Genomic DNA, 26,058 nt, shown 5'->3' on the forward strand with positions numbered 1-26,058 from the left:
TGATGTATTTTATTCCCTCTGAAAATATGTTGAACAATATTAGGAAAGCAGACGCATGTAAGTGACAAATCTACACAAAATGAGGTTTCCCATGTGTTAATACATTCCTAAATAATGCAAAGCAGTATTTCAGCTATTAACTTTGGGGGTTTTTAATGTTTTTTAAATACATTGGATCCATTCATTGCAGTCTACTTACTGGAAGCTTTATTTAAAATATTTTTCTCGCATAAGCATATTGAGCTGTAAAGGATGGCATTACTGGCAGGAAGAAAATTCAGCGTAGCTAGATGTTTGCTGGATTGGAACCTTACTATACTTGCTAGAATTCTAAGCAGTCCTTCTACATGCTTTTTCAAATTCTCTTAAAGCTTTCCTGTTTACTTTGTTTCTTTTGTGGTTATTTTTGCTGCTGTTCCAAAACAGTAGGAAAAAGTGTATCTGGTGTCCTGATTTTCTCTTTTTCCCCCTCCCCCATGAGGGAGATGGAAATCTGAGATTGTGTTCAGGAAGCTTTATTAGTGCTCAACCTCAGCACAGTCTGCCAACGATAAAATCAGAAGGAGGTGCCCTTGGATCTGCTCCCTTGCAGGCTGCTCAAAGTGAAATGCTGGAGGCTGGCCCACTTGGTGCTACTCCCAGGAGTACTCTCGTTCCCAGTGCCCCTCTGTCAGGCGCACCACATACTTTCCCAAACCTCTTTCACTTTGGGTGCCTCCCTGTTCTCTTTGCAATCCTTTGTGTCCCTCTTGCACTACGGATTGTTTGTGTGGCCAAGGGCCTGCATGTCCCCTCACACTGTATGTCCGTGCTCATGTGTGTTCTTTGCAGACATGCTCTTCTCATAGCGGTGTTCCTACTCTGTACTTAGCTCAGCACATAGTTACTTGTCCCCTCCAGTCCACATTAGCCAGCCTATCCTTATTTGTCCTCTGCTTTTCTTCCACTAGAGCAGCTGTGTGTATTCCTGGTACCCGGGGCATACTGAGGAGCTGCATGGAGATAAAATGTTACAGTAGAGTATTCAGGGTGACTCCAGGGAGCTGTAGTGACTTGCTGTGGTCCATGTGACATGCCAGTCTTGTGACAGGCCATGGATCAGTCTTTTGATCACACACAGCTTTAGAATTTAGCGTTTAGGTCTGTATCCTTACCTGTCCTCCCTACCTTTTCTGAGGAGGTCACAATTAATGCAACCCTGCTGCTTTGTAAAGTTGCAGGCGCAGGGTGTGATACTTCATTCACAGGGCTGTAAAGGAGGATGTTGAGATGTATCAATAGAAAGAGATAATATTTTCAAGTGGTACAGGGAATTGATGTTACAGGGGGGAGCTAGACTGTTGGACTAAAAGCTGCCATGTTTGTCATAGTTGGGGAATTATTGAAAGGTGCAGACTAACAGGCAGAATAACACCTGATAACACCTGATTGTTACCAGCTGTGGCTGATGCCAAAAGAGTCAAGGGAAGATGAAGAGAGAATTTGCAAACAACGTATAGGTTTAGGCTGGATTCTGTGAGGGAGAGCAGTTCTACTGGCATAGTTTTATGTGTTGTAAGGGCTGGATAATCGAAGCAGGAACGGCTTTGACCTGCATGGCTAATTCCTGCTGACTTGACTGTGAATCCAGTGCCAGAGGTTAATGGCTCAAGATGGCCTTCTGACATGCACACATTTGTCCAGCAGAATGAAGGATGCAACAACATGTGAACAACCATTTTTCACCAACAAGGCACCCTTGGTTTAGCTGTGCATTCTTCCTCATCTAGTAGCAGTGGAGTGTGCCTTCTGCCTCATGCACTTCTCTTTTCAGAGATCCCTCTTATTTTGCTTTCTAGTATTATGTTACTGTATTTTTTGTTACTGAAAATGAAATAGAAGAAAAGTTCACACTAATCATTCATTTAAGCTGTAAATGTTAACATTGCTTTTGTTAGTGACCAAATGTAAATGAGGTAGCTTGGATTCCCTGATGGCTTCTAATTAGGCTTGTTTTTGCAAAGGGAAATCTTATCTGGTGTTTCAAGGTGGCAGCTGCTCACATGAGCCAGTAGGAACTCCTTCCTCACCCACACTGTCACCTAATTTTCTATATTGTCACTTTCTTCTGAAGCACTAAGCAAAAGTGACTGCTTATGTGAAAAAATCCCACATATAAAGTTTTAAAAATTCCTTTAATTTCTATAACTTTTCTGCAGAAAGATGTGAGCAAGATACTTTCATCTTTCTGCCCAAAAATGTATAGTTTATCCCATTTATGATAGATTAAATATCTACTAAAATAATTGTTATGAACATGTTTGCTTTGAAGGCAGCAAAGTCTACTACAAATTTCAAAGTGAAATGGCAAATTTTACTTCTTGCAAGTTTGAAATTCTTCAGAAATTAAGTATGATTGCCAATGGTTTCTTAAGATTCTTTCTGTAGACTTTCAGTTTCAGCAAGGTAAGTTATAAAATTATCTGAAACATAGTGTTTAAGCTAGCTGAAGAGTAAAAGTGCAAAAGGGAGCAGGGTTTGAAGGATAGCCAAACTTTTGAGAACAGGGGAGCAGGGGGGATGTGGTGGAGACGTAAGAGAGTTTTCACCCACTGCAGTAATGTTTCCAAGTACATGCCCTTTTTTGCAACCTCAAACTGGTATGTCAGATGCCAATGAGTTTATTTATTATTGTGTCTGTGGAACCTCTGACAGGGGTAGGATGTTTATGTGAAAGCTCTGCCCTGAGATGTTGTGCATCATAGCAGTTTGTGTGCTCCTTCTGTGGAAGGGAGACACTTCTAATGGAAGTTACACTGTTCTTAGGTCATCTCCTTCTTTTCCATGTGCTTTTTTGACTGCATCCTCTTCACTTTCCAAAGTCATTGTGTTTCTTTTCACTGATATAATAGCCCAAATACTCTCACCTGGCCACTTTGTTAGAAACTGATATGGAACTGGTCATGGGACAGAAGGGCTGGATTGGTATTTTTGTATACTCTTACCAATGTTTCCCCTGTCTGCAGTGCCAGAAAACAGTGCTTTTTTGAAAGGGAACCTCAAAGTCCTTTGGTGATGTCAGCAAACCTGATGGCAAATTGTCATCCTCCCAGAACAGTGCTAGAGGACTGCATGCAGAGATCTGGCAGGCTTCTTTCATAATTTGGTTCTCAGCCTGTTGGCTTCACGTGATTTGACATGGTTTAGTGAGACAGCATGGGAGGCAGTTTTCTAAGGAAGAGAGGATGAGTTTGTCAATGGGAATGGGTACTGTGTCCTCAAGACAGTGTCAGCTGGGTGCATTTTCTTTTCCAGTGCTCTTATCTCAGTACAGCTGTAGCTAACCTATCCAGCCTGCAGCGATGGTTTTCATTACAGCTCCTCAGCCCAGCTGTGAGGTGGGTCGATGATTCCCTCCACCGCCACTCCCCCGGCCTTTTTCTTCCCTTCCCTGGACATGCGGTTTGTCATCTGCTTGCACAGAGCCTCCTTGTACTGGGATGTGGCTTCCTGTGCTAAATCTGATCCAAATTTCTGCTGTGAGGTATTCCCTCCCCCTTGAAGGGTGGCAAGGAGGAAAATAACAGTTGAGAGTGAATAGGTGTTGGCTGTGATCTTTACATATGCTGGCAGCAGATCCCATGACTTGTATTAGTTGCACAAGTTGAACAGATGGAACAAATTGACAAAATCGTGTTCACTCACGCTGTGCTTGAGGAGCAGCTGAGTTGCTGTTTGAAGTTGAAAGTTTGAGTGTGTTTTTCTCCCTGCTTGTAGTGGAATTTCTGGTTATAGTGTAGAAGCTATTGCCCCAGTGCTCTGCAGTAGCTCAAAACAGTAACGAGAGTGGTGTGTGTCCTCCTCTGTGGTTCCGTGCACTCAGCCAGGGCTTTGGTGAGGCAGGCGAGTAAGGAGAAGGTTTCCCTTCTAGGTAACAGACTTATGCCTCTGGTTGTAAGATGGTGAAGCCGGATGAGGGCTGAGCTCAACCCATCTCTGTTCTAGACAAGATTAACATTTTCCCATACACTTCTCCAAGTGGAAGGCTTGGAGAAGATATTCAATTTCCCTTAAGGGGAAGACATTTTTGCCAGTTCACAAGGCATTTTCAGCTTACTACCATAACTTTGCTGGTCTGCACAACCTGGAGACTCCTGGGGCTTCTCTCTTGCATTTTCTTGCTTCCCCTGCCTTTCTTTGGGCAAAATATTGGACATGCAACTGACACTTCCCACACACTGAGAGTGTGGAGCCCCAAATTTAGGAGGCACCAGGTCAATAATTTTCATCCTGATTCGGTTATGAAAAAGCATCATTATTCTTTCTCCTTTTGAAACTTGTTTATAATAGTGATTATTCACCTGCTTATTCTGTCTTCCCCTTGTCTCTCCTAACTCCTCAGGACTTCAGGATGCATTTGACAGTGACTGGGAAACCGGGAAGATCACTTACAACAGCTACAAAAATGGTTCTGACGATGCTGTTTTGGCTTACAAACTCTTGGTACAAACAGGCAACCATGCAAAGCCTATTGACATCAGCCAGGTAGTGTATCAGAGTTCATGCTGGTTTACACAACAATACGCAAGTCTTCAGGAGCAGAGGGAGGTGCAAAGTCTACAGAGGTTGTAGTATCTTTTTTCCATCTCAAGGAGCTGAATGTCTGAATTGTGCCTTTCTTTTATGGTCTTGCTGATGTTGCTGAAGCCACTCCTCAGATGCAGTATGGCCTATGTTGTAAAGTGTTCAAATCCACATGGCAAATACCAGTCCTAGATTGTTACTGGTGTGCATTTTGTGCCCCCGTGCCAGACATGTTCAGTTTCCATGGAAATTGTTGTGAAAATAACTCTGCATCCGTAGGTGTATGGAGTTTAGTCCTATGTCGGACACTTGCAATTATTTGTTTTGTTCCTACTGATTTGTTCAAAGAAGAGCATTTTTAAAAATGTATTGATGAATTATAGAGGAGGGAGACTGAAATGATTACATGCAGTATCATATTCTTGTACCAACATCACTAAATACATCTAAAGTGCTGTAGAACTACCAATGGCAGTTGTTAAAGCTGACTAAATAAAATATGCCTGAGGTTACCACAGCATATGACTGCATTTGCTGTAGCCATTTGTAAGTGGAAATACATTAGGAATGACTCCTTACACTAAAATTAGATTTCAAATGCTGAAGAAGAAATTCTTCAATAACATACCCTCTCTTCTCTGAGAGTCATCATCAACTCACTGTGCTTTCAGGCAGAAAAAAAGTGTTTTTAAAGAGCTTCTTGGCAGTTCTGCTTACTGTCTTTCTTTTTTCTTCCTGGCATTAAAGGTGACAGATTTACAGAGTACATTGTTCAAAGTTACTACAGTGTGTGAAACACACTGCCGTATAGCAACATGCAACATGCTGTCAGGTCTGAATGAAGCTTCAGCAATGAATTAGGCAAAGAAAGGGAGTAGAGGAGAAAACCTTCAGTGAGATTTTGTTTAGCAGAGTGTACCAGGTACGCTGTGGAACAAATGCAATTGGACTGCAGCTGCTGATATAATTTCCTGTGCCTGGGAGGGAGAAAAGTGTGGTGCACCCACAGGGGTTGAGCGCTGTACTGTGCAGTTCCAGAGACAGCTTGAAGACATACAGTTGTTGCATATCCTGTGGACTAATTGAATCCAGATCCTTGGAATCCAACTTTTTTTTTTTTTTAACTGCTGTCACTGTTGTTTTTCATTTCATTAAAAAGACCTGGAACTGGAGCTCAGCCAGAATTTTAAATAAACAAAACAAAAAGCCCCAGTAATACTTTTCACCCATGGAGTCCTCTGCAAGAGCTCTGGCTGTGCAGGATTTGGCTAACAGAACCCTGGAAGTGTACCACTGCTGTTTACTCCACAGATGCTTTGCCCACAGTGACCCAAATAATACGGGGCAGTCGTCTGCTTTTTTGACGCTGGGCATTTTCTGAATACATAGGTCATAGGAGGCAAGTGTTAGCAAAATTTATACAGATGTTGTTTTATTTTTATAGCTCTCCTCCATTTACTGGGTGGCATTTCCTTCAGTGTTAACAACAGAGGTTAACTGCACACAGACATGTATAGGGACTCTTGCCAGGTTTTCTTTCCCTGTCTTTAAATATGTTTCTCCAACTTGGTTGTTTTTCATTCTTGGCTGCAGTCTTTCAGAATTTGGATTTAATTGGTTCAGTGTATTCTGGAACCATCTGTTGATTTACTGGTTATTGTAAATATTATATGAGCACTAATTTATAAATAACCACTGTCACTGCATTTTCTTAGATTTTGTTTTTGTTGTCCAGCAATAGTTTACTGATAAGTCCCTTCAAGTGGAGATTCATCTTCTCTTGCTTTTGCCCTTCTATACGTGTGTTGCATCTCCAGGCCATTTGTTGAAAGCATTATAGCAAGACTGCTGAAAGCAAAACTTACTCTGAAAGGCTTCTAATTTTTTCCCCATTTTGCAGTTGACTAAACAGCGTCTGGTGGATGCAGATGGAATCATTAACCCAAATGCTTTCTACATCTACCTGACAGCCTGGGTTAGCAATGACCCTGTGGCCTACGCTGCCTCGCAGGCCAACATCCGCCCACACCGCCCAGAGTGGGTGCACGACAAAGCAGACTACATGCCAGAAACACGGCTGAGGAGTAAGTAGTAGTGTTTCATCTTAACTTCCTACAGTTTACATGAGTGCCCCCACTCCTTCCTTCCAGCACCAGTAACCCCCGATGCTGCACAGGGCTCTGAAGCATTAGCAGGAGAAGACATTGTGTTACACTGTAGTTATAGGAGATCCAAGCACCGCTGAGACTGTGACACCATTGCAAGGTTTTATCATGTTGAATAATGGGTTATAGAACAGTTTAAAGCTCTAAAAGTGTATAGTAAGCATTGCTTTTTAAAGTGTTACTTGATAGTTCTGTCTGTGTGAGAAACCTGGGCATTTAATGAAATTCCTGCCTCAGTTATTCTGAAATTTCATTACTGAAATTCTATCATGGCTGTTCTCAATTCCTAATATCTCAGAAATTTTTACCAAGGTAACTTATACACTAAGCTACTGCACTGATATCATACAAGAGCTAGAGGGACGAGGGGAGAAGTTCCACTTCACACCATTCACTGTTTTCTGGCACCAATACCAAAAGCTGGCTTTGATTCAGCTTTCAATTGAGGATTGCTAGTTGGACACCAGTAGGGAAGGAGAGAGGGCATACAGGGGACAACTGGTGCACTTGGAAATGTGGTTGGATAACCATGCTTGAGTGTATCCAAACCCTGGAGCTTTGTGGCAGTCAGCCAAGTTTTGTCTTAATGAAAATTTATAGTTGAGATTATAATAGGGCAAATCATGTTAAGCAAGTCAACTGAATGAAGGTGCAGGGTTGGAACACACAGTAGCAGTAACCAAAATCTTGTTGAAAAAGCCTTTTCTTTTCTAGTCATAGAGTAGACCTCGCATTACACTCAAAAAGAAGTATGGAGAGTGTTGGTTTGTCAAATTATTAAGGGATAAAAAGTTTTGGAAGTAAGTCAGTAAGCCATTACTTCTATGTTATGGGGAATTTTCCTCCACTAATTTCCATCTGAATGTGGATTTCTGCATCTGAATTTCCAAATATTCAATGGAAATCTTTAAAAACCAACCAACCTGCTCAAGCCTAATTTTTCTCTAGTTTTGTGTCAGTGGATCTCAGTTAATCTTAGGGAAATGATCTTTGAATTTGAAGAAACTGCATAAAAGAGGAGCATTTGGGTAAAATTTTTAATTATGTGATTGTCCACTCATGTCGCGGTCAGGGATTTTTGACTCGGTATTCAGTAAAAAGCACTATAACACTGATTAGGATTAAATACATGGATTGAAAGATAACTGTTAAATTATATGTAACTGTTCGGGGACTTGGTGGAGCCTGTGTTCATCCCGTTACGCTGCATGATAAAATACAGTAATCTCATGTACTGTTTCCAGTTTCTCTTTATTGGTGAGTTTTAAAACTATAATTAATTCCAAACAAGTAAATTCAAATTCACCATCTTTTATGCATTTTGCTGTGAAGAATAAAATATTTTGCTAACCTGTATATCATGTTCTTCCCAAAAGTGCATTTTAACACTGCTGTAATTTTCCTAGTTCCAGCAGCCGAGCCCATAGAATATGCTCAGTTTCCTTTCTACCTCAATGGATTGCGTGAAACTTCTGACTTTGTGGAGGCTATTGAGAAAGTGAGAGCTATCTGTAACAACTACACCAGCTTGGGGATCTCCAGCTACCCTAATGGTTACCCATTTCTCTTCTGGGAGCAGTACATTGGACTTCGTCACTGGCTCCTCTTATCCATTAGTGTGGTTTTGGCTTGCACGTTTCTGGTGTGTGCCCTCTTCCTCCTAAACCCCTGGACAGCTGGGATCATTGTAAGTTTATTATAAGGGTCTTTGTTGAAGTCAAATTCCTTTCAGCATAGCTCTTGCTGTAGTCGGGAAGGTTTTGTTTATGTCTGGGCCTCTGGTGGAGTATGTATATTGCATCATTCATTATATATTTATTCAACTTGAAGGGGTAGGGTTCATGCTGAAGGTACAAACCTTAATAACCTTAATCTTTTGGCCACCTTTTTTGCAGGTTTAAAGGTTTCTTAGAAAGGTATAAAAACTTTTACCCTTGCTCAAATGCACACTAATAGAAGAAATAAAGACACAGAAAAATTAGGAGCTTTATTAAAACAATTTCTAATTCTGTATTCCTTCTCTTCTTTTGTCACGCATAATTATTTTTTAAGGCAGTTCCTTATGACTAGCTTGTCTGTAAATTTTCCCAGCCATTTCTGAATGCAATTTCTGGAAAAAACTGAAATGCTTATGTTGTACGGTTACAGACTGTGGAAAGCCTGTAACCAAGAGAGGAGAAAGATCATAAAATTGTAAACTGCAGAGAATACTCCTCCATGCTTTCTGCAAGGCACCAAAAGCTTCTCAGTAAACATTCAAGTTAAATTGAATGATGATGTCCCTATGTTTAAATTCCATAAACTATCATATGGTTTATAAAAAGCCAGAAGTAGAAAAGCATAAAACAGTTACTAGGGTTTTTTTTAATGTACATCTATATGACAGGTATGTTAAAAGGTAAATGTTTAGTCTAGAATATTTTTCATAGCACCTTATCAAGCAATTTATGTTATTATGCTTGATTCATGAGCTTATAAACTCATTTATTGTAGTGCATACTTTTTCTCCTTTGGAAAAAGAGTTTATTTTCAGAGTACACCATTGCTTTTATAAGTGTGTCTATTTTTTTTTCTTCTGCCTGGCTTTAGCTACTTTTAAAGTTAATTCTCCAGATTTCCTTCCCTCCCTTTTCCTCAGTTTTTTTACAAGGTAGATGAAAGAAAAATAAAAGCTTCCTCTTATATTTAACTGTTCACTTTGTCCATGTCAAGCCCCCCCAAATACTTTAAAAGCTGAGAGTCCCTCTGTAACCTGAGACACATCAGCTGATTATGGCATTCAGTTTCTTCTGTGCTTTAGACATCTTGGCTTATATTTGTTCTACAAAAGAGACTTCAAATACAGATAGTTGAAAGATACTTTTTCTGGAAGGACTGTCTGAAAGATGGGTGAAAAAGAAAAATGTACCTTTGGGGAGTATCCATGATAAGGAGGAAAAAATGGTTTTTCAGCTTACTGATGGATTGTAACCAATACAAAGCGGGTGCTTCATGTGTTAACTGGTTCTTAGGGTGTAATTTAGACTGGCTGTGCAGCATTCGTTGCCATTGAGAACAATTAAAAAAGAGCAGCTTGTCTTTGGGAATATAGGGCAGCTTTGAGGAATATGTCCTATGGTAACCAGATTATTTTGAAATGTCTTTCTCCTCATTGTCTGGAGTATAAGAAAATACTAACAGATGTTTGAAATCATCTAGGTGGTGGTGCTGGCTCTGATGACTGTGGAGCTGTTTGGCATGATGGGTCTAATTGGAATAAAGCTGAGTGCAGTGCCTGTGGTTATCCTGATTGCTTCTGTTGGCATTGGTGTGGAATTCACTGTTCATGTTGCTTTGGTATGTAAAATCAAGAAGCATTTCAAAAACATCTTAAAATAAAATGGCAATGTTCAGATCACAAATCTTTACAGTTTCTTGTCAGTGACGTGATTCTCAGAAGGAAAATGGTCACAGTTTTATGTACCTTTCTGTTTGTCTCAATGGAACAACAGTTGATCTTCATGAGGTGATTCCTAGCCATTGAGTCAGTCTCCCAGGAGACAACAGAGTCTCATTATCAGACTAACAGGTATCATTAGCTATGATACCTGTTAGTCTGATTAATGCAATTATATAGAGAAAACAGAGATCTTAAATCACCTTGCTTCATTCCAGACTCTCATGATCCTTGTCTGATGCCCCAGTGTTGCTGCATCAACATTACACAGCTTTCTGTTGCCTCTTGCTTGTTCTCTATCTCGCAAAAGAGAATTCATCAGAAGAGTTTTTCAAGATCAGATATTGTGTCATTTGGTATTTCTGGACTTTTTGAATGTGAACATTCAAAATTTGAATTAGTGTTCCATTTGTAAAATCTTCACCTTCTTTTCAGAAGCTATTGGCTAATAATAGCAGGCACAAACAGGCAGTCTGTAGGAAAATATTTTTCTACTGTTTATCTAGTGGTTTAGATGATGTACAGAGTTAGGGCACATAAAGTCACCCTAAATGAAAAGAATCATTTTGAGAAAAACCAAAGTGGAAGTAGGGTAAGGTTAAAGAGGAGCAATTGAATTCCTCAAGTGATGACATCTTTTTTTCCCCTGCTGCTACAGATACTTTTGGAGGCAAATGAATTTGCTAGGACTTTGAATTGTTTGGGAAGTGTTAGTGTAGATGAGGAAGAAAGAAATGACAGCTTCTTAGTATTGAAGACTTAAAACAGGAAAAATGGAATAAAAAAATGGACAAAACAGTTGTTTCTAGTTAGGAAGAAACCAATTTCATTTACAGGACTTTATGGGTCACCTGTGCCTGAAGGTAAAATGCCAAGCAAATTGAAAATACTGGTTTTCTCACATTGACACTGGAGATGAAAACTTTGGAACACATAAATAGTCAAATCAGTGTTGTATAAACAAAAAAGGTAGTGCTTTTAATGCCAAATTTAATTGAGTTTAAAAGTGATTCACAGTGCAATTGTGGGTCAGTTTTCTGCTATTGCTTGTGAATTGTGACCTTGTTTTTTTCTAGTTCTAGAGAAGAGGGACTTAAATTCCAGGACTGTGAGGAAGATAGCTGCTTCAGCACATATCTTAATAGCCAGTAGGGAATTAGCTAAAGAGAGCCCTTACAAACCACAGTAAGAAGATCAGTCAGGTTCTTGTTTTCTTAAACAATTAAGTCATACAAAGTAGACAAATTTATAATGAATTTATAACACCAGTATTTGCATGTTCTTGATAAAGCTTATTCATACAGAGTTGTAGGGATGAAGACAGTTCACTAGTGATATTGTTGCTCAGGCACTACCATGTTTAGCACTATTCCTAGGATAATTTTTTATGTATAGAACTGCTAGCTTTGAAGTACTAAAAGTTTCAAAAACTTTTTTGAGTGAAATGAAAATGTTAAAAAAGTCACAGAGGCCATGGACCCACAAGAATGAGAGGAGCAGCCCTGCAATTTTCACACCTGAAGTGCTTTCACCAGGATATGGATTCTTTTCAGGTGGAAATAGGCAAATCCAGAGACAAAAGGCTACTGTTACAAGTAGGAATTGCTTCCAGAATTATTATGGGCTGACCCTGTTATCAGTGCTTACTCTGGTTGTGTGACTTCAGCAGCTGCTGTGGTAAATCTGCAGGATCAAGCCTTCTCTCAAGGGTTAGGCAGCTATAGAGATAACTTTGATAAACTGTAGTTTAGAGTAATTAACTGATGGAAACCTGTGTATGCTAGGAGAGAGGCTGTTTGGAAGGTTGTATGCATCTGCCTAAGGAAATGGATTTTTTTGTTTTACAGGCATTTTTAACTGCCATAGGAGACAGGAACCATAGGGCTGTCCTTGCATTGGAACACATGTTTGCACCAGTGCTGGATGGGGCCGTGTCCACTCTGCTTGGGGTGTTAATGCTTGCAGGATCAGAGTTTGATTTTATTGTCAGGTAAAGCATTTTTGTGTTTTGACTTTCTTTCAAAAATAAAAATAACTGTGCTTTTAATTTTTATTCACTTCAGTGAATCTGTCATTTTATTACTGTGCATGGTGTGTCAAGTATGCTTATGTCATGGTCCTGCTTTCCCTCTGTTTTATTAACTCCTTGTTACTTGCTAGACCTGGTAGTGTTTCCATTGCTGACATTAAAATCTGTTCCAGGAAAATCTGAGACTTAGCATGAAGGAACACAAAAATGTTGCTCTTTAGAAAGTTTGCTGTTTCTAGGTTTGAATTAGTTCAAAGCATCTTGTATTGTCCAGTGTTAGCTGCAGCTGACCTTTAGCCTTGAGGTCCTCCAGACTTCTTGTATGCACAAGAATTTGTATGCAAAAGACATGTGAACCTACAAACATTCAACTGTGCTGCAAGTGACTCTCTCAGGGCCTTCGCCTTCTATCCTTATGTAGGTTTTACATAATGAGGAAAAGAGGTGGGGGATGTGTGGGGGAGAAGGCGCTGTTTGGGAGCTGGGGAACCATAAATATGAACACAGAACTTCATACTAAAATTTTGTACAGCAAACCTGAAGGCCCTTCTGTTTAGAACTACAAGCAGGCTGTTTCTTGTGAATATAATTAAGAAGGTGTGTTTGTCAAGTATAGAGGAAAGCAAGTCTTTTCTTGAGGGGAATTTGAGAAGTGCAATGAAACAGATCCTCTTCTACTCCAAACAACCTGTGGAGCTCTGCAAAATGGCTAATCTTAGAAGTAACACAGGCTCTTTGTGGTAAACTATAGCACACACACAAAAAAATAATCCAAGCCCTAAAATGGAACTGAGGTAGAACTGGGCCAAATAAAAATGCTCTGAAAGATGGCTAAACTACTTAGGTAGACATAAGCTGGATAGATGACTAGACTTAACTGACATCCGTTTGACAACAAGAACAACAAATGTCAGGGGCAGGAACTGGGAGAATGACTGCTAAATCTCATCAGGCTTTTTTTTTATGTATGAAAGAGATTTGAAGAAAGCAGGCGGATTGCAGTTAGATCTCATGGAACCTGCATGAAGAATATTACTATACAGGTTTTTTATGTTCTGAAATAAATTTTTTTTTCCCCAAAATCATTATTTTTTTACTTTATTGAATTGGTATTGAAGAAATAGAATTTTTCTTTTAGGAACTGGTTTTGTAAGGGCCAGAACATTTTGACATACAGGTTACTGATAGATTTAACCTAAATTTACAGGGGTATATTTTTGGTGTGCTACTTTCCCACTTAACAGATGAGATTTTGGCACACATTTTTGTGTCATAGCAAATGGAAGATTGTTGCAGCCCTTCGCACCAAATTTGGATTGGATGTGCTCTCAGTTTATAAAATGAGCCTTTCAACTTTTCAACTTATGTTATTTTACTTTTTTTGGCCATCAGTTTCTATTTTTATAGCACAATCTCACTTCAGTTTGCTGTGTTTAAAAAATATAATAAAGTAAACTATGGGGAGCCTGAGCATTGTTAGAGTGGGCGAAGAAGATCCTAAACTTCCGGAAAGCGACAGATTAGTCCAGCAATGTGGAAGATTAAGTAAATTAACAGACACTGTATACACCAACTGGTCAAAGCCATAATCCTCCTGTTTATTCTAACATTAGATGGATGAGATGCAAATGTTTTTAATGTCTGTTGTTGATCTGTGTCCCAGTTTAAAGTTCTGGTCGTTTATGTTAGTAGAGTAGATTGGCTTGCTGATTTTTGTTAATGCAGATCAGAAATTCCCAAATGTTTACAATAGCAGGATATTTATAGTTTTACAGGAGTCTGATATATTTGATCAGATGTGGAAACAGGGAGGCAGTAAAGTTTGTTGCCAGCTAGACAATGTAATCAGCAGACCCATTAGCAAACTTGCCCTCTGTTCTTCTCCTTTGCCTTCTCCTTCAGGAATTTACCAAGACTGAGTCCTTGAAATCATTAGTTACAACGCAGCCTTAAGTTTAGTCTGAGCCCCAGCTGTGCCGAATACCAACTAGCAAGACTTTCCTTTTACTGACAGGTTTACCTTGGTATTCATGAAGGATCCCAGACCTTAGCCCTCAGTGGTGGGAAAGGACAACTACTTGTGCACTTTTCTCTTCTTCCATAGTATTTCAGCCTTTATGTTTGAATTGGCTGACGCAAAACAAGAGTATTCAGAGATGCTAAATTGTTCAACAAAAGATTAGCCTGCAATGCAGCTCTGCCATTGTGGAGCGCTCTTACTCAGTACAATGCTGAAGCTTACTATAGAATGGGCATTTTCTTTGCAGAAGGCGGGTTCCTGTGTTGTAAAGAGTTGCAATTCAAGCTATTTGGTAAAACTGGAACTCACAGAATTCTAGGCGTTAAGTTTGATTAATGAATGGCAAGGAAAACCCTTACCTGATATACTGTAGATTTAATTAGACATTCTGCTGTAAGTTGCAGAAGCATTTCACAGTGGATTAGCTGCTGGGAGAAGAGGGCTTCTTTTCCTTCTACACTAAATTGTTTAAATTCTACACCCTTCACTTCATTTGTTTGCTTCTGCTGGGTTTTCACTAATGGGGGCCCCTTTTCATTGTATTTGTGCTTTCAATCCATTCAGCCCTTCCCTGCACATTCCATATTTTTGTGTTTGTGTAACACATTCATAAATAACATTACATGCTTTCAAATTCTGGGAAATTAACAAATTTAATTTTTTTCTTTCCTTTTCAACTAACACTTTGTGGAATGTAGCTTCTCTAATGCAAAAGGTAAAAATCCCAATATTTTATATGGAAAGTGATATAAATGTTTCCTTTGATGTTAGTAATATGTTAGAGTTAATTTAGGATCTTTATTATTTTAACATATGTTGGAGTAATTTGTGATCCCTTGTTTCTAACAGTGGCTATTCTCTCCCCCAAACTATTTAAACTGTACTTCAGGTATTTCTTTGCTGTTTTGGCAATCCTAACCATTCTGGGAGTTCTCAATGGATTGGTGCTGCTTCCTGTTCTTCTCTCATTCTTTGGACCATACCCTGAGGTCAGTGAAATTAATACAGAACAGAAAAATGATACTATGTCTGTGTTGCTGTCCCCCTCAATCACCCCCTGGTTTTAGGAAATATTTTTTAAATTTTCTTGGATTAAGTTTATTGCTCTCAGGCTTCTTTATAAATTTTTATTAAAAGTGCTGTTTGGTACATAGTTGATACTACACCTTTTTAAAGTTTTTTTTTTTTTTTAATAAGTCTTGTTTTAGAGGTCACAATAAGCAAACCTGATAGGGTTATTTATACTACTAGCGTAATGTGATATGCAAAGAAGTTTGTAAAATAAGGATTTCCCTCAATATTTTGCAAAAGATAGTTTGTTTTATACATATAACTTCTACTTTCCTACCTCAGCGGCTCTGTTGCATTCCTCAAAGTGTTTAGCTGAGCAGACCACCAGGAAGGCCCGTGTGGACCAACACACACAGTGGTGGTCGAGAGACCACACCTTGATAACCAGGATTGGTCTGCCAGAAGGTCCCCACTGCCCAGCCACCTCTCCCTGTGGCATTCTCCTGCCTCAAGTAGCATTTTTGTTGTGGGGAAGGCTTCACTTAGATGTTGAAGACTTTACAGCACAAACTCCAAGTCCAGACTGCAGGATTCACGGATACCAACTTTATATTTGGTTGTTGGTCATTTATTACCTACCCTGTAGTTAATACAATTACTGTGTTATGTGGGGTTATCTTTATCCTGTGTCAATAGAATCAGTGTGCTATGTTTCATATATCTATATATATGTATGTGCACAAGAACAAAACACAAGGTATGTATTCAGCACTGGTATATTTCACAAGTGTTTGGGTTTTTTTAATATTAGTAAAACAGTTTTGACAACAATGTGTACTCTCCTAATTCCTAACAGTATGCATGACCTGTCTATTACTCAAATAATGTGAATGTGTGTGTTATTACCATATAGGTTGCTGTGATGTGTGTATCCATCTCTCTTTGCAAACAAACATGGAGTAACACTGTCCCGACCCACTGAGGTGATTTTATGGAATCACTGCTAATACTTGCTGAAAGGGGAGAGGAGCCCACATATTATTTTTGTTTTTATATTTGCGAGTGCATGCACATACACACATGTATGCTCTTCCTGATAAAATGATATTCAGAATATCTGTGTAGTCTTGTTTACATATGTATCTGCAGATGGAGATCATATCTTTTATACTTCCATTATTTTTTTCAGTTCAGTATCTGTGTTCATCAGAAAACTGTTGCTAAGCTTGTTGTGGCACGGCAGGGTGTATTTGGCAGAACATTGCTTGTGTCAAGCTCTAGTGATTAAAAGGCTAAAGCTAGCTGAATGTAACTGAAAGTGTTGCTGTCACCAGGTTTCTCCAACCAATGGACAGGACAGATTGCCCACACCATCTCCTGAGCCACCCCCTGGTACTGTGAGGTTTGCACTGCCACCTGGCCACACAAATAATGCTTCAGATTCCTCTGATTCTGAGTACAGCTCTCAAACCACAGTGTCTGGAATCAGTGAAGAGCTGCATCAGTACGAGGCCACCCGAGGTCCTGGGGCACCAGCCCATCAAGTAATAGTGGAAGCGACTGAGAATCCTCTCTTTGCAAGATCCACTGTAAGTATCTTTCATATGTATTAGCAGGAAGGCAAGAAGAAGTTTTTTGGTGTGCTTTGTGTTTTCGGTTTTTTTAAAAAGATCCATTTATCTTCATGGAAAACTCTTTATGACAGATTGTGCTTTGTGACTTCGTGCCAAAACCTGTTCACAGAAGTGAAGGTTTTTCCTGATTCTCTCCTTTACAACTGAGCTGGGGATAAAGTGGTGGGCCAAAAGCAGGCGTTTGTCATGGGTAATTGCTATTACATCCTATTGGCACCAGCCACAAGAGAGAGCTCTCAGTCTGTTTGATGACTGTTTTCAGAGAGAGAGGGAGGCATTACAAGATACCAGCCTCTTTCATACAGCTCCTTGTGGATTGCTGTAATATACCTCTCTGAGGCAGCACATTTTGGAGAGAAAGATTAGAGCCAGAAGAAAGCAGTTTAAGTGTTGTACCAAATCTTGGGCCTAGTTGCATCTTGCTACTGGGTTGGCATAATTGCGATTTCAAAGGAAAGTGAAAAAGCTCTGTCTCCTACCCCTGCTGATGTTGCATGCTGAGCTGCAATGCGGATCTGGTTTTGTTCAGCAGAGGCCTAGAAATAGGTACAAGCACAGCCACATTTGAAGTTGGTCACGGTTTATTGACTGATGTAGCTGCTGTGCTTCACGGTCTTTATGGAAATCAGAAAACAGATTCCTACAGTCTATACAAAGTACCCTACTAACATCCTGTGTATGTTCCCTGCATGGAATAGCCTTTTCCAAATGCCTGCAATTCTGCTTGTTGAGTTAAGACCAAGTGCTTGTCACCCATCCCTTTGAAAAGATGGACCAGCATGTATGAAGCTTACAATAATGTTTTCAGCTGTCATCTTGTGTTTTCTGAAGATGAGCTTTCCAGGTTTTAAAAACTTCAGACAAAAACCATGGAAAAATCAATTATCAGATTCCACCACATTGCCTTTGTAGAGTCAGAGCATTATTATAATTATTCCCAGCATAAAACATAAGCAAGCGTGGTATTTGCTTGCTTTGCTGTGTCAGAGGCGTAACCGTGTGTGTCTCTCTCAGGTGGTTCAGCCGGAAGCCAGGCATCAGCCGAGCCCTCGGCTGCAGCCGAATCCAGAGCCCAGCACGCAGCAGCCATGGCATCAGGGCAGGCAGCCCAAAAGGGAAGCGAGGGAAGGGCCGCGACCACCTCCTTACCGCCCTCGCAGGGACGCTTTTGAAATTTCTACTGAAGGGCCCTCGGCACCAAGCAGCAGCAGCAGCAGGGATCGCTTGGGCCACAAGGCTCGCTCGCACAGCGTTCGGAGCCCGGCATTCGGGGCCGCGGGCGCCGCGGGAGCATCCTACTGCCAGCCCATCACTACTGTGACTGCCTCAGCCTCAGTCACTGTTGCTGTCCACCCTGCCCTGCACAGCCACAGCCCTCGGGGAGCGAGCTTTCCGTCCTATGAGGGACACCACGAGGCTGGCCATGCGCCATTTGAGGACCCCCACGTGCCTTTTAATGTGCGATGTGAAAGAAGGAATTCTAAAGTGGAAGTTATAGAACTGCAAGATGTTGAATGTGAGGAGAGGATACCTGGCAACAGCTCACAATAAGGTAGGTCCATCCTGCGTAACTGCAAGCTTTGACCTGTGTCAGGCAATGGTGTGATCAAAAGAAAGAGGAAAATTAAATTTCTCAGAGGTAACTTTTCATGGACAGCACTACTTACAGGTCACGCTGATCACCTTAAATCTGCTAACTGTGAATATAGTACATTTTGCACTGGACATGAGGTTGACTAAGGTAGAGCATTCCAACACTGGGAAGTCATACTTTAAAGAGCCTTGCAAAATGGATAAGTACATCATACAATCTCAGTTTACCTGATGAGGAAAATAAAGCAGAGATGTTGTATAACATCTTCAGAGCTGTGCAACTGCATATGCCATTGTGTAAGTCCTGTCTTCTGATCCCTGAATCAGGCATGCTCTCAAACATTATATAAAATAACATTGTCTAGGAGAGTGTAAAAATTGTCAGCTACTTGAGGAGTTGTCATCTCTTGAATAAAATAATTTGTGAAAGAATTTAAAGTCCATAATAAGGACTGAATCCCTCTGGAAGATGAGCCAGGTGAGAGGTGGGAAGTCCTACATGCCTAGTGCACTTCTGCTCAGCAGAGTGTCCCCTGCTCTTTGGAGGGGCCTTCAGAGACCTCCCCTGTGACCTCGTACACTGGAGATGTCTGAGCTGACCTCTGCCATGCCAGGGGCATCTGCAGTGGCAATTGCAGGTTTGCACAGGATAGAGCTGCCCATTGAGTTTTTACACTGAAAACTTCTTGGGGCTCTTACATGAAAACTATTTCTCACTATTTTTACTATGTTCTCTTGCAGGGAATAGAATAGTTACTTATCTGTGGATTACTGTTTTTTCTCTTTGCTTGTCTGAGCTTTTCAGTGACAGACAACAGTCTGAGCAGAGCAAGTAATTTTATTTTGATTCTAGAATATTTTGCATTTATGCATGCATGCATATGTATGCAAACACACAGAGTTTTGACAGAAATTTCTATGATAATTCAAAATGAAACCACTTTTTAAATCATAAAATGTCTCTCCAAACATCCCAAAGCGTAAATAGGAGTGAATGCCTTTAGCCTTGCAGTCTAGAAATATGGCAAATACTAGTATCCACAGAATAAGGAAATACTTGGGCTTAGTTTTTTCAAACTGAAGTGTACGTTAATGTGAGACTCTTAAGTAAACTCAGTATTCAATGTAGCATACTTCTTCAACTGTTCATTGGTTTTGACTGAATTTGTCACAGCTATCTAAAACTGGGAACTTAGAAATTAAAGCATGAACATTTTTTTTAATTGGCATCAGTATTTCTTCACCAGGAAATTAATAACTGAGATGAAAGTAGAGCCAGCATTTCCTGACTACTAAATCTAACCACAAGAATCATGAAATGAGTTGGTTTCATTTGGTTTGTTTTTCTTGAAATTCAGTGACTGTTTGCTTTTTTCTCTCTCCTTATTTGTACAGGGTAATAACTGAAGCAAAGAAGAGGCCAAAGATGGAAAACTGTATTCCAGAACTGCTTGAAGAGAAGAACTGCTTGAAGTTGTAGAAAAGGACATGCTGCATCAGGACAACAGTTCACTGTTACTGTAACCTATTGTATTATTTTGTTAAATATTTCTTTTAAGTATTTAAAAGATGTACACATATGTAATATACAAAAGAATGATGTAAAGTAGTATAGTCTGGAGTAATTTGCCTTTGGGCAATAGAATGGGGACAAAATTGTGTGCTCTTTGTACTTTTTGTACATTGATATCTGTGCCACAACTAAGCTTAATCTAGTTCTAAATTTCAGCATAAGTTGCTGCTGCTTAAATATTTTATAATTTACTTGTATAATTCTATGCAAATATTGCTTATGTAATAGGATTTTTTAAAAGATACATGTCTGTTTAAAATATTTTAAATTTGTGTATCACAACCCTGTGGTAGTATGAAATGTTACTGTTAACTTTCAAACACGCTATGCGTGGTAATTTTTAAAATAAGCAAATATGAAGAAAAGCGAGTTAATCTGGGAGGCTTAAATAGACTTAGCTATGTGCAGGTTTTGTTTTGCTGTATGTGTCCAAGCGTGCATCTGGAAACATGCCTGCTTTTGTGTGTATGTTCCTGGTGTACTCTAGTTTCTCTTTTACTGTATGTTAACACTTGGTGGGTTTGCAAACCCACTCATGCTGATGTGAGTCTGGCTTTCCCTGTTAGTAGGCACTAGTGAAAACTCTGTTGTTGTTTACCAATATATACAACTATAGACTGCCATCATCAAAGGCCCAACTAAAATACTAGAGAAGACAGGGAGTTGAGGTTTAGAATTATATTTCAGTTCCCAAACCCTTAAAGACTTGTTTCACATTACTTTAGTCAAGTTACTTAACTGCCCCATGCCTCAATTTTTCATTCTGTAAAATGGTTATAATTACACTTACCTACCTCCCAGGAATGTTGTGAGGCTTAATGACAGTTCATGTAGTGCTTCGAGTTTTTTTTTTCCCTCGCAAAATATGCCAGGTAAGTGCAAGCACTATGACCAAAGGTGCTGCATATTGACAGGTGCTGGTGGTTATAGAAATACAATGAGCATTTGATCTGCCTTATTTTGATACTGTTAATTTTGAATGGGATCAGAAGCTGGATAATGGATTGTTTGATGGTGAGCCACAGCTTAGCTGAGTCATTACAACATTGAAAGCAGTATCTCTGGTCACCTTATTTTCGTGGCAGGAAGGAGTTAATAGTAAGTAATAAAAATCAAATGGAAGGATTAAAAAAAAGTACATTCACTTTTAAATATAAATGACTTTCCGGTGGGCCAGGATGGTAATGACACTTAAGGCCTGGGTAGTTATTTTCTTTATTGTTTGTGTTTTCCCATGCTGCATTGGCACTTTTAATTATAACAGCTAAACTGGGATCTCTTTGCGAAACTAATTTAGCTTTTTGTACTATTATTTTTAAACTAAAAGGGGATTGCTGCAGGTGAAGGGTCTGGAAAAACACTGCAATCTGTGTTCCCACTGGAAACAAAATGTAGGAACAAAGAACCTTAATTTAAAATAATGCAACACAAGTTTTCGTTATCTCCGTCTTCTTTTTTTATCTTTTTCTGCCCTTCACCAAGCTGGTTTTTAGAGCAGGTAGATGTTCAGTTTTGTATTCAGAGCCAAACACAGCCAATATTCAGTTTCTAAACACAGCAGTGGTGGGGCTTTTCTTTATGCATACCTGAATAGCAGTGGCCAATTCTTTGATGGGAAAGTGTTTTTCTCCAGTGGCTTCAGGGAGTCTATCTTTGCCTACAGACCTTGCCAGCAAAACGAATGGGGATAATGAGAATGCACAAAATTCCATGCCTTTTTTGCTCACTTGAAAACACTTTGATATGAGGCACTTGTTTACAGATCTCCAATGTGAACGCTCGAAGAGCAGGTGGCGAGAGCCTGGTGTCATTCCCGTGATACATAAGCTACTGTCTCAGTGCACACCAAGGGTTAATGTCGCAACTGCCTACTGGTCCAGTTCACTGTCTAACATGAAAACTCTTGATGACAAAAAGATGAGGGGCCCCAATTTAGCACGAGCAGCATAGTGACCTCAGATCATACAAATCTGCAACAAAACTGTATGATACCAGTTGGAAGCCGCCTTCAACCACCAAGCTTGTGCGCTCACTTGTCAGAGACCGGCAGGGCTCCCACTGGCACCACTCCGTGCCGCAGGCTGCCTTGCTTCCTGCTCTTCCTCGGCAGGCAAGGGGCGCAGGGCAAGTTGCAGTGTCTCCCACCTGCCCCTGCCCCAAGCCTGCCTGCGTGCTTGTGTGTGGGTGAGCTGTCTGCTGCTTTGTGCACAATGTAGACCTTCTTCTTCGATAGTCACATTGGCAAGGGGAGAACTCAGTGGCTGGCAACCTTTGTTTTGTTTTGGTTTTGTTTCTTAACTTTTTTAATCATGGGTGATATTTATATTTTTGTATCATAAGAATGTTTTTCTTACAGTATTTGTCATGCCAGTTTATAACAAACAAAATGCAGGGATTTTATTTCTATTGGAAACACTATTACAGTTATGTTTTTATTGTTTAATGGATTTTTATTTGTATAGAGTGCTTACTAATGTTAAATAGGAAAGAGTATATAACATTTACATTATGGACTTGTAGCTTTTAGTGTAAGGAGTTAAAAGGAAAAAATATTCAAACTGGGTCTCATTGCCTGCCTATTTGGTAGGAGTGGGTTTGTGTCATTTCAGTTACAAAGATAAAATTATGCCATATAATTTATTTATATGAAAATTTATTTTTGTAGTGTACATAGTAGTCATCAAGTCTTTTGACAGAAGTATATTTTTAAAGAGTTTATATGTAATGATGATACCATTATGTTTTGGAACACTGCTGAGATACAATTACAGTGCACACTTTTCCTTGTAAACCCCCTGGAGAAAAGAAAGTGTTTAACAGTGTTAAGAGAGAAAGAGAGTGTGACTGTTCATACAATTCTGAACTGTGTTTTAGTTACCATTTGTGATCTAGCGTGGTTCTCATTTTAAGCTTTGAATGGAAATTGTAAAAACTCTCTAAATATTAATGTTCAAACACTGATAGAAATTCTAACATGAATAAAAAAATATTATAACTTACTGGATATGGATTTGCTTGTTTATGGAATGCTTCTTTATTTACTGCTGGTTATCTCTGCAGATGCAACCATGCAATCATTCTGATTTGGAGCATGAATCTGAGATCTTTCAGTATTTGGGATGTATGGGATATTCAGATTTGCCCATTTGCAGCAGGAGCCATTTGCTGCCCTGTCTGAAGAGTGGCATGCTGGCCCTTGTCTGTTGATTCTGTTACCTTTGCATGCTGGGGGGATAGGTTTAGGACTGGGTTATGCATGTCCTTCTCAGTCTGAATGAAACGATTTGTTGACTAAAGCACTTTATAAAATATAAAGGTTATTTCTTCTTAGACATGGGAGGAAATTCTTTGTCTTTTTCCCATCTCTGTGGGAATTTTCACCCTAAATTTTCACCTTGGATAACAGAATCAGTCTGGTATTTCCACTTTGTGGAAGAAAAAATAAATGTGTTCTGAGTTCTGAAAACTACAGCCGTCCCTAAGAAGGGAGACTCTTGACAAAATTCCCTCTGGGAAGCGTGCTACTGCTTGCCAGCCAGGGTGCAGGTCCCTGTGCCCCACACAAGCCCCACTAGGCAGGGAGGAGAAGCTGCAGTGGGCAGCAGGGAACAGAGTAACATCATCTGTCTGAAGTCATTTGCATCGCAAACCGCAGGGTGTTTTTTCCTGTTACTCTGCCCAGCATCCTTCCAAGTGCCACAGAGCCATCAGTCCTTCACTTTATCCTTTAACCCTTAGATGATCTTTTTACATGAGACTTCTAAACGTCTCATAAGGAAAAAGCCCAAACCTGTCTTGAGATAATTAATAATTCAGGCTTTACCTTCCATGGCCAGAGTAAATACAAATACAATTTTCAATTTTATGTTTTCTGGAAGTTTAACCGCAAAAGAGAAAAGCAGAGTTAAAGGACTTGAACTGCAAAACTTCAACACATATGTTTTTACTACTCAAAATACTCTCCCTCACACCCTCAGGATTAGCCAGCCTGAGTCAGGTTGCAGATTTGGCTCTTGTGGATACAGCCCATGAGAATAGTGCTCACTTAGGCCTTGCTTTAGCTCAACTCACTCACTTCATCTTTTATGTCCAGCGATCCATGGGAGCTGCTCCATTCACACAGCTGGAAACCATGTAAATAAATCAATACATTCTGTCCGTCAGAACATGGGTTTTTTTCCTTTAAACATTCTGTTTTGCAAAAACAATAGTTATTTACATAATACTACTTTTCATGTTTAGTTTTCTTATCATTTTGCTGTCAGTCTGATTAACCCCAGGTAAGAACTTGATCTGATTTTTGCCAGAGATTGGCCATATTTATTCAGGCCTTAAGTAAACATGTGGCCAAATTTTTGTTGGCATAATGCATGTATTTAACAGCTTCAGGAATGCTACATGCTGCTAAACTGCAGCAGCACTGATATATGAACAGGTGTTTCATTTTTGTTAACTTTTACTCCCAAGGAGCATTTGAGACACTGACTGTTTATATCTGAATATACCATTGCCAAATTGTAATTATTTTTAATGTCTGCTTCAAGCAATGAGAACAATCACTACTTTCCAACTGCATTTAATCATTCTTGTCTTTTTTGTTGCAAACATGTTGAATCTTATTGCTCGAACAGGGTGCGTGCCAGGCAACAGCACTACCTAGCTTGAGTGGCTTGGAAAAACACACGCCCAGTTTAACTGGTTAATTTCAGCTAATTAAGCACAAAAATGAAGCAGTACTCTGTTTTGGAAAAAAGAAAAAAAGTTTAATGTATATGCTGGCATATTTGATACTGCAGAAATCATTTTGCTTCTATAGACACTATGAAAGAAATCTCTGGCTCAGATACTCGGTTGTCTGCAGTGTCATCTGGGCCACTTATCACCCTTCCACAGCTCTCCTTATGAACATTTCCACTCTTATTTTAACAGCTGTAATTGGGTGGGTCACTAGTGTTCAAGCTGCCACAGCAGCTGAAAAGCAGCACCTTGCCATTGGTGCAAGGTAAGGCTGTAATGGAGAACATTGTATTTAGGGTTAATGATGCACAGAACACAAGGCAGCTTGTGTTTTAGCCTGTTTTGCTAATCCAAGCATTCTCACAGGCTCTTCTCCAAGCTTACCTCAAGCTGCCAGTTAAAAGTTACTTGATCTGTGAATCTCCTAGATGAATTAGAGTGTCAAGTGTGCACAGTGGATGCAAACTTTTACACAATGGAGCACAAAAAATGTGGCTTTTCTCTCTGGTCTGTCCATCCCTTGAGTTCAAATCTTTGCAGCGGGCCCAACTTCACAGGCTCCTAGCTGCCTAACATACCACATCCTAATGAAACCTGCTGGGGAGCAAGGCCATAAACCAGGGAAGCTGGGAAACAGGGAGATTGGAAGCTGGAGGTTGGAAACTGCTTCTTAGGCAAGGAAGGGCTCTGCCTTGGTGGAAGAGGGGCCAGACTTCACTTAGGGGTATGTGAATGAGGTGGATTTCCCCATCTGTTGAGTGAGGAAGGACAACTGAAATATTTGAAAAGTGATTTATGGCAGAAACGAGAGACTTTGGATGCTCTGGAAGAGGGAGAGCTCCACCATTTGATTTAGGAGACCCTAAATGGTATTATAAATTTATTTCAACACCTAGGTAAAATTGATTTTACTGCTCCAGGTTGAGTCAAGGTTAGTGCTTGTGGATTTTTTCATCTGAAGTTTGTTTGGGGAAAAGATTTGTAGGAAGGTATGTCTGCCTAGGCTTTTGAAAGAGAGAAGAAGGTAAAGGCATTTAACATGAATTACTTGGCAACTGAGAAGAACTCAAAGGAATTACACTATCATGTTTCTTTTTTCCCAGATTTTGTAACTTTGATGAAGGGAAATCTTTGCTCTTTCTCCACCTGGTGACAGATGCCGTGTCTCATCTGGAAGACGAGGGGTTGCACCTCTAGGGTCTGTCAGATCTTAGGAGGATATGTAAGTGGGGAGCTTCCTTTAGGAGAGCCTGCCATCATAGAGTGCTGCTCCTGCACCAAGCTGGCTTTGCTGACA

At 39.9% G+C, this 26,058-nt stretch overlaps 1 protein-coding gene across 4 annotated transcripts in view; it reads left to right on the forward strand.

Annotated features, from left to right (window-relative positions):
- Nucleotides 1–20,912, forward strand: part of PTCH1 (patched 1) — a 71,634-nt gene extending 50,722 nt beyond the window's left edge. For 3 of the 4 annotated variants that reach the window (XM_054282368.1, XM_054282349.1, XM_054282358.1), the window contains 9 exons: nucleotides 4,382–4,524; nucleotides 6,464–6,647; nucleotides 8,135–8,415; nucleotides 9,927–10,064; nucleotides 12,012–12,154; nucleotides 15,103–15,202; nucleotides 16,559–16,813; nucleotides 17,873–18,410; nucleotides 19,847–20,912. In XM_054282368.1, coding sequence (XP_054138343.1) covers nucleotides 4,382–4,524; nucleotides 6,464–6,647; nucleotides 8,135–8,415; nucleotides 9,927–10,064; nucleotides 12,012–12,154; nucleotides 15,103–15,202; nucleotides 16,559–16,813; nucleotides 17,873–18,409 — 1,781 coding nt within the window. In that variant the 3' untranslated portion in view covers nucleotide 18,410; nucleotides 19,847–20,912. Of the gene's footprint in view, nucleotides 1–4,381; nucleotides 4,525–6,463; nucleotides 6,648–8,134; nucleotides 8,416–9,926; nucleotides 10,065–12,011; nucleotides 12,155–14,911; nucleotides 14,929–15,102; nucleotides 15,203–16,558; nucleotides 16,814–17,872; nucleotides 18,411–19,846 lie in introns of those variants that run through there. The other variant, XM_054282376.1, reaches the window with a different exon arrangement.
- The last annotated feature ends 5,146 nt before the right edge of the window (nucleotides 20,913–26,058 follow it).

Source organism: Melozone crissalis, unplaced genomic scaffold, assembly GCF_028551555.1.
Source record: "Melozone crissalis strain CALT ecotype California unplaced genomic scaffold, PUWL_Pcris_2 ptg000005l_1, whole genome shotgun sequence".
Taxonomy (NCBI): domain Eukaryota; kingdom Metazoa; phylum Chordata; class Aves; order Passeriformes; family Passerellidae; genus Melozone; species Melozone crissalis.